A 17,824-nucleotide genomic window follows, 5' to 3' on the forward strand; every position below is an offset into this window, starting at 1 on the left:
CTGTAGGTATGGTGCCGGTTGTTCCTCCCGAGGTGCATCACCTTGCACTTGTCTGTGTTGAAACCCATCCTATTCTTGTCCGCCCACCCTTGTAACCTGTCTAGGTCTGATTGTAGCCTGTTGCAACCTTCCAAAGTCTAATTAGACTTTGCTCTTTAAGTTTTTCACTGTTCCACTTTGAACACTAGTGGATTAGCTACTGCCACCAAAAAGTAAGTGTGTTTGTTCAGTTTTTTAAACATAGTTTTACAAAGGAAAAGCAGCATACAATTGAATTAAATGAAAAAGAAATTATGTGAAGACAGGAATAATCAGAATCTAATATGTTTAGTCATATAACCACAAAGCTGTGAACAGCAGAAGTTTTTACTTTCAAAAGAACCGCTAAAATTGCATCCTTAGTTCTTTTATTTCCTTGAAAAATGATCGAAACTGAAAACTCAATAAGCTTTTCTATTTTATATGTTTTATTCAAATCTTAAGATACAGACACTGTTTCCTTGATAATGATGTTTCATGACAATTTACTAGCCACTGTAAGAAACCCAACAACATTTGATGGCTATTTTTATCAGATATTTTGAATTTCAAATAAAAACTAGTGAAACTTTTCAACAAAAAAATCCAGTTATTTCTGCAATTGAGCAGTTTCCTTGCTCACTTCTGGTGAGCAAACAGGTTATACTATGGGTTACTTTACATCACTCCTCTACACTTATGATGGGGCTTGTCAACCCAGGGCATTTTCTGTTTGCTGCTGCCTACAGACTGCATCGTCTTGGAAACTGTATTTCCTTGGCTGAGATGGTTAAGTCAGGGACAATCCTGCCTTGAGGGGGCTAAACTAGATGATCTCGTGGGGTCCCTTCCAGCCCTACTTCCTGGATTGCCTAAGAAGAAAATAATCCTATGAGTTTACAAGCTGAAAAGAAGAAGCATAATGACAATGACTAAATAAGAAGTGTCCTGAGTCCAACACATTTTCCCTGTGGTCATTTTGGGCATCTACATGTGCGCTTTAATGCGCATAATGTAGATTTGAATGTGCAGTAAAGCGTGACTTTTACATGTACTCTGGGAGTGGAGTGGGCACTTTTACATGTACTCTGGGAGTGGAGTGGGCAGCACTTTCATCAGAGCGACTCTGAGAGCTGCTCTAATTAAAGTCCCTCAGTGTTTTGTGTATCAGCATCCCTGTGCTTCAAAATGGTGGTGGGGACACTTGAACTGAAGCTAATTTGACGAGCTTTAATTCAAGCCTGCCACTGCCATTTTGAAGCTTGGGAATGCTGATATATGAGCCATAGGAGGCTGCTGGAGTGTGGCAATTATCATTACTGTTATTAGAGTATGTTGGAGCAGCTTCTGAACTCATGTGCAGACACCCTGATTGCGCTTTTTAGTTAATGTGCATTAAGACAAGCTAATATGCATTTTCCTAGTACATCACTAGATTTCATGTGTATTAACTAAAGCATGTCAATGGATGTGTAGACACTCCCTTCATGCTTACTTAGTCAGTGCCAAGTGGTTACAAAATGGTAATACTACTCTTCCCCCTTTTGGAGAATGCCCTTGTTGTGCATTCTAGGTGGCATCTGCAAGATACAAAGCCAACATGACAGAAGATATTTTTTAGAAGTTTAGGAGAGTCTGAGAGAGAATATTCTGCACCCTTGCTCTATTTGACTCTGTTACTGCAAATCACAAAGGTGTGCTTCCATCCCAGGTACAATTTGAGGTAATTCACATGGCTGCCTTAACCTGCTTTCAGGGTTGAGATGGCTTCTAATAGCCACATTAACTTCTGTAGGTGCCAGCTGCCCCACAATGTCCCTGTGTCAGCCTCTGTACTGAAGTAGAAATGAATTTCCTGCTTTATCTACTAGACTTAATGTCCTGTCAGCTAATCTCACAGCCATTAGCATGTTTTGCCTTTATCTTACTTACCAAGATACTGTCATTCAGTTACTGTTGGCAGGAATCTAAAGTTAGAGAGTACAATTTAACTTAACAAAGTAAACTTATCTTGAAGATTCAGGGAATGAGGCATGCAGATCTAGGGATTAGATATGAAGCTAAGGTTTAGCTGCAATAGATCCTGGATTTGGTTCTGGCAAGCATATCTGCCACATGGAGAATTAGTACCATTGGGTGTGTCTACACAAGATGTTTACTCTGCAGTGGATTAATTAGCTGCACAGTAAATGTCTTGGCATCTATGTGTGTGCCCCTGTTAAACTGGAGAGAACCAATTTACTCCTTCTGTGGAGTACTCTGCAGCAGCACATGTGTAGATGCTGTGTCAGCTAGCTGGGGCATGAGGGTGCTTCAGTGTGGGTGTTACCTGTTGGCTAGCCCCATGTTGAAGCACCCTCATGCCCCAGCCAGCCCCTCTGCACTATGCTGAGCTGAGGGAGCAGCCCTGGCTGGCAGGCTGGCCCCCTGAGCCCCCTGCCAGCTGGGCTGCTTTGACCTGGCTCAATGTGCTGCATTCCCAGGTGCACATTTAAATGTCGATAAACTTCTAGGTGCATGTTAAAATGGCATGCCTGGGAGCAATAAACTCCGGAGCAATACACTCCAGGGTTTATAGCTTCACATTAATTGCATGTATAGACACTTTCCTAAATGCAGTGGAGGTTATTTGTTTGATTACCAAAACTTCTAGTACTGGCCTTAGAATACCTAGAAGCTCTAAAAACAATTAGTTCTACTGCATGGGGAGGATACAGTCTTCTGACCTGGACTCATTACAAGTACAGACTTGATCATTTGTCTTAAAAGGTCCTGTGGAAATAGCTTTTATTTGTATTTTGGTGTTAGCTATTATATTTAGGGATTTTTTTCAAGCATTTAGTATTTATTGTTTATGAGACTCATAAATGGAAACATGGCAAAGTTAAAAGCAGCTAGAAGCAAGCAAGCAAACAAACAAACAAATAACCTTGCTAAGCAATGCTTGAAGAGTTTATCCCAGAATTAACCTTTCAGCAAAAGGATAGTTTTGGGGAGAAGCAAAGTCAAAGATATGTCTAGTGCCTTATCTGCCCCTCAGTTTTCTTAAAAACCAAGAGGATGAAACAGATACTATTCTACATCCCTTTTATAAGGGTTTTTTACTTGTACGGATTGTTTACAGGGTTCTGAAGAGAACCAATATCTTATTGCCAGTAGGAAGTTCAAAGGGGAAAGTTAGAAGCAAAAGCAGAAGCCCTGGGATTCAGACATGGTTGCCTTAGGAAGAAAATGTTTTATTTGTTTGTTAACATTTAGAGGATTGCTTTTGCAATGATAAAAGTATACACATATTATTTTTATTTTAAAACTTTATAATTATTCATAAATTGACCCTTATATCCCTTTCACTTCAGAAAACTTTCCACTTGCTTCTGGCAAGTGGCTTTAATTAGATCTGATTTCTTTTCTCTATTCATAAGAGAAAAAAATATTATCACATCTCAGGCTGGTGATAGGTCTAAAATGTACATCTCCCACAAGCTAGGTAGGCTTTCCATTCCTCTCACTAACCTCCATGGATAGAATGTGCATAACATGATTTTTTACATAACACAATAAGAAACAAGGATCTAATTGTCTACTATGTAGAATTTTTTCTGTGCGTGGAAGCTATCCCTGATTTTTAGAAAATGTGAAGTGGTGGGCCCAGAGAAAGTGTTTGCACCTGCTTGAGCATTGGACTTTATAGATCACAAAAACCTTAAAACTATCTCCTAAAAACAGCAAAGTCAGATGATATATTAAAACTTGACCAATGTTCCCTTCTACTAATACCCACTTTGACATTAAATTTTGCGAATGTAATTTATTTATTGCTGTATAAGCAAATAATAGTATTATACTATTTTTATGTGAAAAAGGAAATATCCTAACTAGATTTACACTACAGAATACTGCAAAGTAATATTATACTCTTTAAGAACTTTTAAATTAAACAGCAATATTTTGTCCATATTCAATCACTTCAGACTCATTTAGAACAACATATAACATCTAATTATTGGAAAAGTGAGAATATGAATGTATTGACTAGTTTCATTCATATAACTCTATATACATGATTTTTAAATACAAGATAATCTTCATTTTTCTTTTGTACCGCTATATGATTTTGTCCAGAACAGTTAAACCATTGGTTTGTGATAAGATGGAATTCCAGTTTTGTGAAGAAAAGTTAAACAGACCAAACTTAGTTGCTAGATAAAACTATTACCATTCTGAATGCTTAGTTCGCCACTATGGCATCATGAAAAATTCTTGATACTATCTGTGAACAGCATTCATAACCTCTGCTATTTGTCTGAGTAAACGTCAGAGCGCTCAAGGAGAGAGCGATATTAAACAGACTACCTTGTACCAGAAAGGGAGGGGTGGGGGAGAAAAGGGCACAATATTTATGACTCCAAGAACTATAAGTTGTAATTTAATGAGATCAAAGCATTTGCTGTTTATTTGCTGCACTAGCAGCTTTGAATAAACTACTTAGAAAACAGACACTGAAAAAGCTCAGGATATTTAAAAGGTTGCAAGACTATGAAATCAAAGGCATATTTTAAATGGAAAACCATGTTGTAGAGGTCTTTAATATTAATTTAGTATTCTCTTGAGATTAAGTAATTAATGGTACAATGAAAGCAAAGTTCCCCAAAATGTTTTGTCAGTTGTTGCTTTTACCAGATATCCACTGGTCTTCCTTTTTCCCCTGCTGTTTCCCAAGAGTACACAGCAGGACTCACTGGTGGACTCATGGAGGACTGTTCCTGTTGTATGGCTCAGCATTGGAGTTTTCTGTCAATATTAGCTATTATAGTGGTGGCCAACCTTCTTGGCAGGCATGGCACTCCGAAGCCATCCCCCTCCCTGTTTTCCTACTCTGCTTTTGCTTTCTGCCCTATGCTCTCTGCCCAGGGCTGGTCCAAGGGTAATTGGCACTGTAGGTGAACCGTGTACCTCCACACCCCCACCACTTCCAATGTAGAGGAAAATAAGAAGGCTAGAATGAAACTTTATGGCTCAGTGGGGAGAGCAGTCTGGAGACTGGACCCTGCATCCCCAGTGCTGGCCCGGGTTCTGGCTCTGGCCCCATGGGGTGCGTGTGCTGGGCAGGAGTGAGCAGCACCCCTGGTCTGGGGGCAGGGGTGCAGGTCGGGAATAAGGGGCATTAGGTGGGCTTGGAGGCAGGACCAGTCCCAGGTGGAGCCATAGCTAGCTAGGGCTGATATTTAGAATTATGTTCCTGTTATTTTGTTCTGCATATAATTTTGGCATCTCCCCAAATTTTGGCACCCTAGGTAACTGCCTAGTTCACCTAATGGTTGGACCAGCCCTGTCTCTTCCCCTTCTGCTGCTCTGTTTTCTGCATCCTGCCTTATCTGCTGCTTTGCTGCTTGTCCTTTCCTGGTTTGCTGGATGCCACACCCAGAGGCTGCCTGTACTTTTTGTGGCACATGTGCTTCAGGTTGTCCATCCCTGAAGTGTAATATGACTCAGTGTCCACTTCTTTGACTTTCCTATGAAGAGATAGTAGCAATATTTATATACGCTTTCTTGGCAGGACACGGTTTAAAAAATGTTATTGAAAATGATATACATTGTATACGATATCTGGTAAAATTAACATAACTCTTCACAATGAAAAAAACATTAACCCCTGGTTAAAATTTAACTAGTCATTACTATTAATGTAATTTATATTACTTAATTTCATTTACTTTGGTGTTTCCATTCATTTTTCTTTTTTTGTTAAAGAGAGGGCAGGAGTCAGGATAGTTTAAAAGATTTGTCTTTGTTGTGAGTTGAAATGCTGATACTGGATGAACTATTTATGCATGTTTCCTGTGTTAAGGAACTGAAGAAAGTAACTACAGACTTGATAAGGTCCAAGGTCACATGTCAGTACAGGGTGGGAGAAGAAAACATCAATCTTACAGCAAAGGAACAGCAGTTACAAGAACTACAACAAAAAATTAGAATGGTATTTCAGGAAATTTAACATTTGTTGGCTAATGCTTCCTTTAATAAACAGAGCTGTAATGATTTCTAACTTACACATTCAAATTGTTACATATCTTATATGATCTACATATTTTTTGTGACAAAACTATTGGGTATTAAATGTTACATTTTCTGAGAAACTCAGTGTATTAGGAGTATAAAATATTATTTTGTTGTTAGTAAGATGCCATTTCTTTAAAGTACTAAATCTTAAGCTTTAAAATAATTATACAAAATGATAGTTGAATATAAGCTGGTTAAAAATAGATGGTCTAATATCATTGAAGATCATTGAATAATATTTGTGTGTTATCTTTTGTTAAGGAGTCAGTGATTAGTAGAAGAGTCAATGAAGAAAATGCACACATTAGAGAGGAGAAACAAGTGAGTTATAAAAAATATTTTGCATTTTAAAATTAATACTTCTGATTAGTATTTTAGGTTTTTATAGAAACCTATGCTAAACTATTAAAAAAGTAATTATTAAAATAATTACTTTAAAAAAGAGACTTACTGGTAATATACATATAAACATGATCTTAGTTTCTGCTTTATAAGAAATGAATTAATAGGACAAAATAAGTTGTGCATTAACTTTTCAGTAATACATTTCCAAATCTTCATTTACTTGAGATCAGATGCATGTAAATCTGGCACGCCACTGAAAATAATATTCAGCAAATTTTTTCCATAAAGTTATGCAGGAAGGTTTGTAAAACTTTCTCCTTCCTTCTGACAACAGTACCCAATGAATTCTCGTATCTCACTGGTAGCCCAATTAGGTAAAATTGGAATCATGTGTCAAACATCTAAATGAAGTATTCAAACACACATTCTCTGTAACAGCAGCATAGTGCTCTGCTTTTCAGGGTAGTGAAAGAGTTATAGAAGACCCCCACTCCATAGGTCATTAAAATCAAGCTTTTGAAAGTGATGTACTTGGTCTCAGGGAAGGGAAGGAGCAGAATGCTGACCACATTACCCACTGAACACCCTTTAAAGGCTGACTTAGTGCCAGAGACTGCATTTTGACTTTGAAGAACACTTACCACGAAATATTAGAAAAAACAGGTACTACATGTTTATTAGAGTTTAGCTTCACAGTTCCCATGATTCTGAGTTGTCTCAAGAACATCTCTGTAGTGAGTTTTCAGTCTAATGCATGTGTGTGTGTTTTCATTGTTTGGGAAGACAGGCAAGTATTCCCATAGTTAAAGGTGCATACATATTAGTTTTACCTGTTTCTATTATTTGCTAGTTTTTTGAATATCTAGTTTTTATGTTTAGTGTTCCCTTGTCTTGATATCAATCACAAGAGTAGGGGGAAATGTTACTTAATCATAGAAAGAAGTTTAGAGTTCTGTGTCATGTTTCCTGTATTTCCCCATTTGTGTTAGAAATCTTTCATTCTATTAATGTACAGAATGCTGAAAAATCACTCCTTCCCCTAAATAAGTTAGCAAATGTGCACTATAGTATGCACATGCAGGTGCAGAAGGACAGTGTTACCTAGTGCAGTAGTATACACTGCACAAGGCTCAGAAGACACGAATTCTATTTTAAATTATGCTTCTGATCTGTGAGATTGACCTTAAGTAAGCTACTTCACAACTCTGTGGTTCAGTTTCATAGCTGTCAAATGGGGTTTCCCTTCCCTTGCAATGTACTCAGCCAGGCATTATTATTTGTTACATTTATGCGCAAAGACATATGCAGTTTTTTATTGAATAGAGCTCCTTTTTCTGTTGGCTCTTCTCTGATTTTTATTTTGAGCAAAACAGTGTTGGCACTTAGCCATTTGGTTATCTAGTTTTGCTTGCAAAGAGACTTCTGACAGTGTCTTTGGGGAACTACAAACCCGGTAGCTTCACCTCAGTCCCTGAAAAAATCATGGAGCAGGTCTTCAAGGAATCCATTTCTAAGCACTTGGAGGAGAAGGTGATTAGGAACAGTGAGCATGGATTCACCAAGTCATGCCTGACCAAACTGATTACATTCTATGATGAGATAGCTGCCTCTGTGGATGTGGGTAAAGCAGTGGACATGACACTTGACTTTAGCAAGGCTTTTGATATGGTCTCCCACAACATTCTTCCAAGCAAGCTACAGAAGTACGGGTTAGATAAATTGACTGTAAAGTGGATAGAAAACTGGCTGGATTATTGGGCTCAGTGGTTAGTAATAAATGACTCGATGTCTAGTTGTCAACCAGTATCAAGTGGAGTGCCCCAGGGGTTGGTCCTGGGGCTGGTTTTGTTCAGTATCTTCATCAGCACCTTGAAGATGGGATGGAGTGCACCTTCAGCAAGTTCATGGATGATACCATGTGGGGAATAGTAGATCCACTAGAGGGTAGGGCCAGGATTCAGGGTGACCTTGAAAATTGGATGATTGGATGAAAAGAAATCTCGGGTTCAGTAAGGACAATGGGAGTGTGCAAAACAAGCCATATTTGATTTGGATTCAGCCCAAATTGGGGGACAGTGATTTGATTCATTGATTTGGATCACAGTCTCAATTTGATTTGGCTGAATCCAAATCTAAAGATTCGATGCTGATGTGGAGAATCAGCGATTTAGCCATAGACACAGCTTTATATATTTTTTCTACATACTTTGAGGTACCAGGCACGGCTTATGAATGCTGCAGTGGTGGGGCAGATGGAACATCCCACAAGAGTGCATAGGGCCCCCCATGTGCTTGGTGGCAGATCCGGAAGTGGACCAGAAGTACTTCCGATCCACCTCTGGGTCCACTGCCAAGCATGTGGAGGACACTTCACATCCCCCTGGCTTGGCAATCAGCCATGGGGGGACCCCTGGTGCCCCCCCCAGACCCAGAAGGCACCAGTCACTGAGCCAGGAGGGCAGGAGAGGGTCCTTCACGTACTCTGCAGCCGACCTGGAAATGGACTGGAAGTGCTTCTAGTCCACTTTTGGGTCTGCCCCTGAGCGCGCTGGGGGCCCCTCCACGCTCCTGTGGGATGCTCCCTCCACTCCAGCATCTCAGAATTCACGAGCCACCTGATACCTTGAGGTATGTAGAAAAAACGTTTAAAGCTGTGTCTATGTCTAAATCATTGAATTTCTCTGAATCATTCCAAATCAATTCAATTCAGAAAGGTTAAAGTGTCTCCTGATTTGATTTGGATTTGGAGATTCAGCTGCCAAATCAGGCCAAATCTCTGCCAAATCAAATCGACTGAAGCTTTGCACAGCCTTGAAGGACAAGGGCTAGGTCTTGCACTTAGGACAGAAAAATCCTAAGTTCACTGTTGGTTGTGGGGTGGGTTGGAGGGAATCTGCCTGGGAGTCTGCAGCTGCTTTCCTCTAGCAACAGCCCCTCCTCCCTGTGAGGCTGCAAAGTTTTCAGAATAGGAGTGGGGAAAGGGAGCAGAGGAAATTCATTCTAGGGGTTTACCAGCCAGTTCTGGAGGGTGGAGTGAGTGAATTGGAGCACTCTCACCTCAGGGGGGCTCCAATACACTGGCCCCACCCTCCAGCAGGGGATAAAAAACACCCAGACCAAAATCCCTCTGCTCCCTTTCCTCTCTGCCATTCTAAAAACTGACATGCTGGCAGGCAAGCAGATGGTTACAAAAGATGCTGTTTTGCAATGTCTTTATTTGACTCCTCATGCAATGAGGATTCAGCTAGCTGTTTGCTACTATGCACTAGGGTCGGAAACAACCCATGTACCTCAGGGTATTGTGGATATTGTACAGTCATTTAGTAAAGCAAATGCTAAATGACTGCGCAGTAACAACTGTGTAGTCTAGTGAACACAAAAATGTGCCCAGTGTAGTTCTGTTGAATTTGATGAGAATATTGTAAATTGGGGGCTTACAATCTGGCTCTGACTTTTATCTTGAAATTAAAATGCTTGTCTGTGTTGTTTTATTAATTCTTAAGAATTTCTATAGTATCACTGTAGATCATTGATAGCTATACTCCAAAAAGTTAAGATTCTAAGCACAAAGCTGAACTCCAAACTCTATCACAATGTTCTGATATATTTGTTGAGATATAATGTACTGCTACTGTGTATAAATTTTGGCCTTGATTCCAAATTCAGGAGATAGCAGAGTTAGAAGAATGTCTTACATTTTCCGAGATGGCCACTGATAACTTTTACATGCTTCATCTTTGGGCTTTCCAGACTAACATTGTGAAATGACTCTGCCAAATCTGCTGTATTCAGATTCAGGTTGAATTTGACATGTTTAAACATGTCTTATTTAGAATGGCCTAGAACTGTTACTTGACTGTTCACCTAGTTGTATTATATAAGATAATATCTTGAAGAAATCATACTATATTATACTTTCTCACAGACAATATGCAGAGAAGAGTTGAGTTGCTATTTCTTTCTCCCCTAATTTCTTCCTCCAAACTAATTGTGTTGGTTATAAAAAGGGAATATAACAATTACATTAATCTTAACTATGTAATTTGTTGACTAAGAGAAAAATACATTTCCTAATAAAAATATAAACTATTTGTAATAAATTAGCATTATTTATTTCATACTCAAACTTTGCAAACTAAAGCAGTTATTTAATATTCTTTGATTTATTGTTTTCATAAGGAAATTATGAGATCTCTACAACATATGCAGCAGCTGCTCCAGCGACTGACCCAAACAAATGTCAGATTGGAAAGTGAATTGAATGCACTGAAGGCAAACTATAAGGTCAGATTATTCTTGATTATAAAATCTGCTAGTAGCTGCTCTACTTGTGGAGTTTAGGACTGTTAAAGACATCTGCATGCTTTTCAGAACTTTTGACCTCTTTTTCACTGCTTCCTCAGCTCCTTAACTGTCAGCATAAACCTTGAAACACACCCCATGGTTCTCCTGTCCTGAACCCCCGCAAAGAAAAAAGATTGCTGGCTCCTTTCTGTCATGTATAACAAAAACATAATTTTGATTTCTATCACAAATGTTGGTATAATTAAATTATTTTATTTTTGTTTTTAGATTTGTGTTAATTATTTAGTTTTGTGGAAACTTCTTGCTATTGAAAGGTACTAGAAAAAAATCCAGTTGAGACTGTAGGGACCCAATCTCATCCTCTGTTTTGCCAAAAGGAAACAAATGTCCAGCATAAGGGTATCCCTAGCATAATGCCATCTCTCTTCTGCTGCCTTTGTCTAGGATTCATGTCCAGAGTGGTAAAAGAATCAGGTTAGAGTATGTTAGCTGTAACTTTTTTCAGCCAACCTAATTATACGAGCTTTGCAATTCTGTTTCACGGGAAATCAAACTGGTGTGTGGTAGCACTGGGAGTTGGAGGAATGCAAATATGATTTCACCAACTTTGTTTTGCCCCACTATTTCTTTAAAAATGCCAGGCACAAACCTTGTGTAGATAAAGATGTGTTCCAAAGTTCCTGTATGTACACACAACAGTATAGGGCAAATAGGAGTAGTGTTGTCCCACAGAAGTGCACCCCACAATGACCTTAAAGGAACATCTGTAAGACTGAAGGTATAATTTTAGCTCTTTTTAGTCCTTTGATTATTTATTAAGAAACTAAATAGGTTTAGTGTTAAAATTGATGTAAGGTGGATACGTACCTGCTTGCATCATCATGCTTCAATAGCTGGCTTGATGTCTAACTATGCTTGATAATAATGGCTTGAAATAATGGTTTGATGTCTAACTAGGAAGCATTGTAAAGTGAGTTTCCCCAGGGGTCTGTGCTGGGCCTGGTGCTGTTTAACACCGTTAATGATTTGGAGGATGAGATCAAGTGTACATTTCACAAATGTCCAGACAACACCAAGCTGGGTGTAGTTACAGACCAGGGTTGTCAACCCAAGGAAAAAAAATTACTGACAATCCGCAAACTTTTTGCTGACAACCAAGCTTTTACTGATGCATGTTTTTACTGATATATGTTTTACATAATGTAAATGTCACTCTTCTGCCAGGCCCTGCCCTGCTGCTGGACCTCAGTGAGAAGGTCTGGGTTTAAATTTAGGGGCTTATTATCAAGCATAGTAAAAAAATAGAAGTTTGGTTGTCAGTTATAAGTTTGCAGTAAAATATATTGTTTGACTGCAGTGATGGTTGTACACTGTGCTGTCCCCATCTGCCAGGGGTTCCTATTTACCCCTATGTCCTGATGTCCCCGACTGCACCCTGGACCATGCTGCCTTTCCCCCCTACTGACCCCACTTCCCCTCTTCTGGCATAGATCCCCAAAGATGCCTCCTTGTGACTTAGCAGTATTACAGGCAGCCTGGGCAGCAGCAGCAGCAGCAGCAGCACATGACTAAGAGAATACACCTTGCAGGGTGCTGCACTGTTATTTGGACACCAGGTGGCAATGCTGTACTGTGTCTGCATGAGCTTCAAACAAAGTGCAGCTACTTAGTGTTTTAGTGGTGGCTAACGGTTTGTTTGTTTTTTTTGCAGACTTTACTGACAGCCATTTTTAGCCTGATTTTTTTTTTTTACTGACATTCAGTAAATTTACTGTTAGTTGGCAAAACAGCTATAGAGACTCTGGAGGACAGGATTAGGATTCAGAATGACCTTGATAAACTGGAGAAATGGTCCAACATTAATCAAATGAAATTCAATAAAACAAGTATGATGTCCTGCACTTGGAGTGGAACAATCACATACACAAATACAGATTGGAGAATGACTGATTAGGCTGTTGTACTACAAAGAAGGACCTAGCTGTTATAGTGGACCATAAGATGAATATGATCCAGCAGAATGCTCTCGTTGCAAAGAAAAACCTAATAGGATTCTGGGCTGTATTAATAGGAATATTGTTTGTAAGTCAAGGAAAATGATTCTTCTGCTTTGTTCTGCACTGGTGAGGCCTAAGGTAGAGTTCCATGTCCAGTTTTTGGTACCACACTTCAAGAAAGATATCAATGATTTAGAAAGAGTCCAGCAAAGAGCAACAAAAATAATTGGAGATCTAAGAAGTGTGATTTACAAGAAAAGACTGAAGAACTAGGATTATTTAGACTGGAGAAGAGAACAGTGTGTGGGAGTTTGGTAACAGTCTTCAAATACCTGAAGTGTGATTATAAAGGGGTTGGTGATCACCTAGTCTCTGTGGCTGCAGGAGACAGAACAAGGAATAGTGATTTTAAATTGCAGCAAGAGTGGTTAAGCAGATTACCTAGAAAGCTTTTGGAACCTTCATCCTTGGAAGTTTTGAAGAACAAGTTAGAAAAACACTTTTCTAAGATGGTTGAGAGTGGGATGATTCTGCACTGAGCAGAGGATTGGATTTCCAACCCTATACTTCTATGATTATTTTCTTTTTTTCTTATTTTTTGTTTATGTAGAGTTTTGTACAGATGGCATTCATTTTATGTAAGACATGAGAGGGAAGCAGTTTCCATCAGGGATGAATTTGGCACTTACACTGCACATTTAGCACTAGGTTCTAGCATCTTCATCATGCAAAACTGACCAGAATCCTATTTTGGAGTTTAGTTACAGCTTTGTAGCACTCTGTACGGTGGTAGCAGTGCATCAAGAACAGAAATAAACAATTTTCATTTGTAGTTTTATTCTTCAACCATCTGTGTTCCTGCATTTGTATTAGTGTAATACATATTGGTGTCTTACTGATCATTCAGAAATTACCAGGTCTTGATTTGCACTAATGAAAATAAAAGATCGGTAGTCCACTATTGATCTTTGTAATAAGTCCCTTACCCCATTACTAAGAGATGGAAGACCAGAGTGGGGTCTAGTACCTCAGTGAGGGACCCATGGGGGATATAATCCAGATTTTATACTGCAGAAGGACTGTTGCCAGGTCCAGTGGTTGGGGAGAGGTGACAGTCAACCTCCAGAATGTGAGCTCATGGACCCAAGAGGTAAGGCAGTCTAGAAACTCTGACAGGAAGGAGCCACTGTCAGGGACTGCATAAAAGATAAGCGGCAGAAGCTGCATATTTTGGTTTATTTGTGGACTGGCTTAAATGCTGCAAGGCTGAAGGTGGGGGATGGAGGCTACTTAAGTTGTCCCACAGAGGGACTTAGAACTTTTTTTGAGTTGATGGGCTGCCAGAGGCCGAGTAAAATAGGAGTGGGCTGTCAGAGCCCCAGTGAATAGTGACTGAGCTACTACAGTCCTGAGAGCTGGTATAGAGAGCATGGGACCCCCAAGAGCCAGTACAGAGGGTGTGAGAGCCAGGGAGATGGTGCAGAAGATATGAAAGCTCTAAGAGACTGAACAGGGACCAAGAAAGAGCCCAGTACAGAGGGTGTGAGAGCCAGGGAGATGGTGCAGAAGACATGAAAGCTCTAAGAGACTGAACAAGGACCAAGAAAGAGCTCATGGACTGAGCAGAGGAGAGACAGAGCCCAATTAATAGGGTAGAGGAGAGTAGGACACTCAAACCCACATTCCAGTTAGTCTCCCAAATGTTCCTAATAACATTAAAGTTCTTGCAGGTGAGTGTCAGGGAGGCAACTGATGGGTGGTGAGAGGTGCTTAAACAGGCCTCAGAGGGCCACTAGAGGTCACCAAGTGGCTTTAGGGAAACTGAAGCCTTTGTTACAATTTTCTAGGCTATCCAGTTCTCAATTCCTCTACTTTATTAAAAATAAAAGAAGTAAATCACATCTCAGTCATAAATGTAATACTAAATAGATTCATAGATTCATAGATTATAGAGTTGGAAAGGACCCAATGGATCATCATGGCTGACCCCCTGCCCTTGGCAGGAAAAAGGGCCGTGGTCAGATGACCCTGGCCAGGTGACTGTCAAGCCTCCTCTTGAAAACCTCCAAGTTAGGTAACAGCACTACCTCTCTTGGAAGCCCATTCCAGACTCTGGCCACCTTTATTGTAAAAAATTTCTTCCTAATGTCTAACCTAAATCTACTTGTAGCGGAGCACTAGGGTGCTCGCTAGTAATGAGGGCAATGCAGGCTTAGCTGCCAATTTCCAGGGCAGCCCAGGTGCCAGTTGCTGGGGCAACCAGGCAGGTCATGTGGCCAGAAGGGGGCAGGGCCAGGCCTTTATAAACAGCCCAGGCCGGAGCCTAAAAACAGTTCCCCTCTGGCAGCCACAGGAGCAGGAGTTCTGCGGGACAGCTGAGCAGCTCGGGTTGATGGTTGCAGTCGGACCACTCTGACCGGCTGCAATAATGCAGGGATAAAGAGAACCCTGATGTAGGTAGGAGAGAGAGCCAGCAGAGAGCGGAGGTGGTATTATAAGCTCGGGGGCTTATGAGGGGTTATAGCTGGCTGGCATATAGGTTGTTGAGTTGAGTTGAGTTACAAGCCTGGAGGCTTATTGCGTTTGTTACAGCCTTTTGGCTTTGGGTTTGGTTACTGTTTAATACCGGAGGACTGGGTGAGGCTGTAGGGGTGTGAGGAGGCCTCATGGGAGCTCCCCCAATAATCTGGGGGTTCCCGGCGGCACAGAGGGTGCTGTATTTTAGAGTGTGCCCTGGGAGGGCGTGGCAATTGATGCCGGAGAGGGCTCATCTTTAGTTGGGGGCGGATTGGCCCAGCCCCGGAGCTAAAAGGGGGCAGCGAAGAGCCCCGGAGCTAAAAGGGGGCAGCGAAGAGCCCTGGAGCTAGTGGGGGATCCTGACCCCAGCCCAGCGGGGCAGTATCAGGAGTAAAGCCGGAGTGGGGCGTAAGACCCCAAAGGAGGGTAAGGGGGCCAGGCATGGCTACGGCCACCTGAGCCCCGACCGCGAGAGGCGCGGCATAGGCCCCAGAGGGGGCAACGGGCACGAGAGGCGTGGCATAGGCCCCAGACAGGGGGTGCTGGTGGTGAAAACAGCTCGGGGGCACCAGGTAGGGCGCTGAAGTGTAAGGGCTTGATAATGCCCGGGAATAGCTGCAAGGCTTGGGGCGTGCTGAAGGGGAGGTTGGAGGCACGCATCGCCCATAAGGCAGGGGTGCACTGGGGCACCCCAATCAGAACGGGTCATAGAGTGGAGTAGTGTCCAAGGTGAGACAAGGCAGCCTCCCTTACTGAACTTAGAACATCAAAGATGTGGCGGGCGAGTTGAGGGTGCTGAATCACCTAATTGGACATGGCAGGGGGCGCTAGCAGGATCACGGCCGCCCCTGCACCCACTCCGTGACACTACTCTTCACTAGTTTGCACCCATTATTCCTAGTTACTCCTTGGGGCGCTCTGGTAAACAGTGCATCCCCAATTCCCTGCTGTCCTCCCCTGATAAATTTATAGGCAGCTACAACGTCACCCCTCAGCCGTCTTTTGTATAGGCTGAAGAGATCCAGATCTCTCAACCTCTCCTTGTAGGGTCTTTCACAGAGACCACTAATCATGCAAGTGGCCCTCCTCTGAACCCCCTCCAGATCATCTGTGTCCCTCTCGAAGTGCGGTGCCCAAAACTGGACACAGTACTCTAAATGCAGCCTGACTAATGCCACATAGAGGGGGAGCAACACTTCCCTTGATCTGTTGGTCATGCATTTGCTAATACATGACAAGGTCTGATTGGCTTTGTTGATGGCCTCGTTACACTGCTGGCTCATGTTCATATTGGAGTCAACTATGACTCTAAGATCTCTCTCAGCCACTGAGCTGCTGAGGAGGACATCCCCCCAACCTGTAGGTGTGCTGGGGGTTCCTCCTTCCTAGGTGGAGTACCTTACATTGATCTTTGTTGAATTGCATCCTATTACATTCTGCCCATTGATCTAACCTGTCCAGGTTGGCCTGTAACTGCTCCCTCCCCTCTGGTGTATTAACTTTTAAATACATAGGGGGGCAAAAAGAAGGTTCTGGGTAATGTGGGGCCCCTGCAGGACACGTTAGGAAATTTGGTCGTCACACCAACATATTTAATGATTTCTTTGCCTCCGTTTTCCTAAGCAGGGACCGGAACAGTCACCCCCATGTTGGGCCCCCCTTAGATCCCAGGGGAGGTGCACCTAGGCCAAGGGTTAGTGAGGAACTAGTTAGGGAACTTCTGGAAGGACTGGATGTATTCAAATCAGCTGGTCTGGATGATCTCCTGAGGGAATTGGCTGAGGTCATTGCGGGACCCCTGGCACGGCTTTACGAGCACTTGTGGTGCTCTGGTGTGGTGCCAGAAGACTGAAAGAGGGCCAATGTGGTTCCCATGTTCAAAATGGGGAGGAAGGAGGACCCGGGAAACTATAGACCAGTTAGTCTTACCTTGATCCTGGGCAACCTTTTTGAGAAAATTATTCTGGCGCATATCCATGAGGGGCCAGCAGGGGAGATTATGCTTAGAGGCAACCGACACGGGTTCATTAGCAGCAGGTCCTGTCAGACCAACCTGGTGGCCTTCTATGATCAGATCACCAAATCCTTAGATGCAAGGGTAGCATTGGACATAGTCTTCCTGGGCTTTCGGAAGGCCTTCGACACTGTCTCTCACCCCATTCTCATTAAGAAACTGGGGGACTGTGGTGTCGACACCTACACAGTCAATTGGGTCGCCAATTGGCTGGAGGGCTGCACCCAGAGAATGGTGGTGGATGGGTTGTTTTCGACTTGGAGGGATGTGGGCAGTGGGGTTCCGCAGGGCTCGGTCCTCGGGCCCGCATTGTTCAACATCTTCATCAGTGACTTGGACAAGGGCGTAAAAAGCACCCTGTTCAAATTTGCTGATGACACTAAGATGTGGGGGGTTGTGGGCACGCTAGAAGGGAGGAATAGGCTGCAATCGGACCTAGACAGGTTACAGGGGTGAGCGGATGAGAATAGGATGGGATTCAACACTGACAAGTGCAAAGTGATGCACCTGGAGAGGAACAACCAGAACTCCCTTCTTGTCAGTACAGAGGCAGAAAAGGATCTTGGAG

General features: G+C 42.1%; 1 protein-coding gene across 1 annotated transcript in view; it reads left to right on the forward strand.

Annotated features, from left to right (window-relative positions):
- The window catches only part of CCDC73 (coiled-coil domain containing 73), an 80,228-nt gene that overhangs the window by 26,235 nt on the left and 36,169 nt on the right, over nucleotides 1-17,824 (forward strand). Inside the window, exons 6-8 of the mRNA XM_019551020.1 lie at nucleotides 5,867-5,995; nucleotides 6,340-6,399; nucleotides 10,603-10,707. Coding sequence (XP_019406565.1) covers nucleotides 5,867-5,995; nucleotides 6,340-6,399; nucleotides 10,603-10,707 — 294 coding nt within the window. The remainder of the gene's footprint in view (nucleotides 1-5,866; nucleotides 5,996-6,339; nucleotides 6,400-10,602; nucleotides 10,708-17,824) is intronic.

The sequence above is a fragment of the Crocodylus porosus genome, unplaced genomic scaffold, assembly GCF_001723895.1.
Source record: "Crocodylus porosus isolate Cpor-Errol unplaced genomic scaffold, CroPor_comp1, whole genome shotgun sequence".
Taxonomy (NCBI): Eukaryota; Metazoa; Chordata; order Crocodylia; family Crocodylidae; genus Crocodylus; species Crocodylus porosus.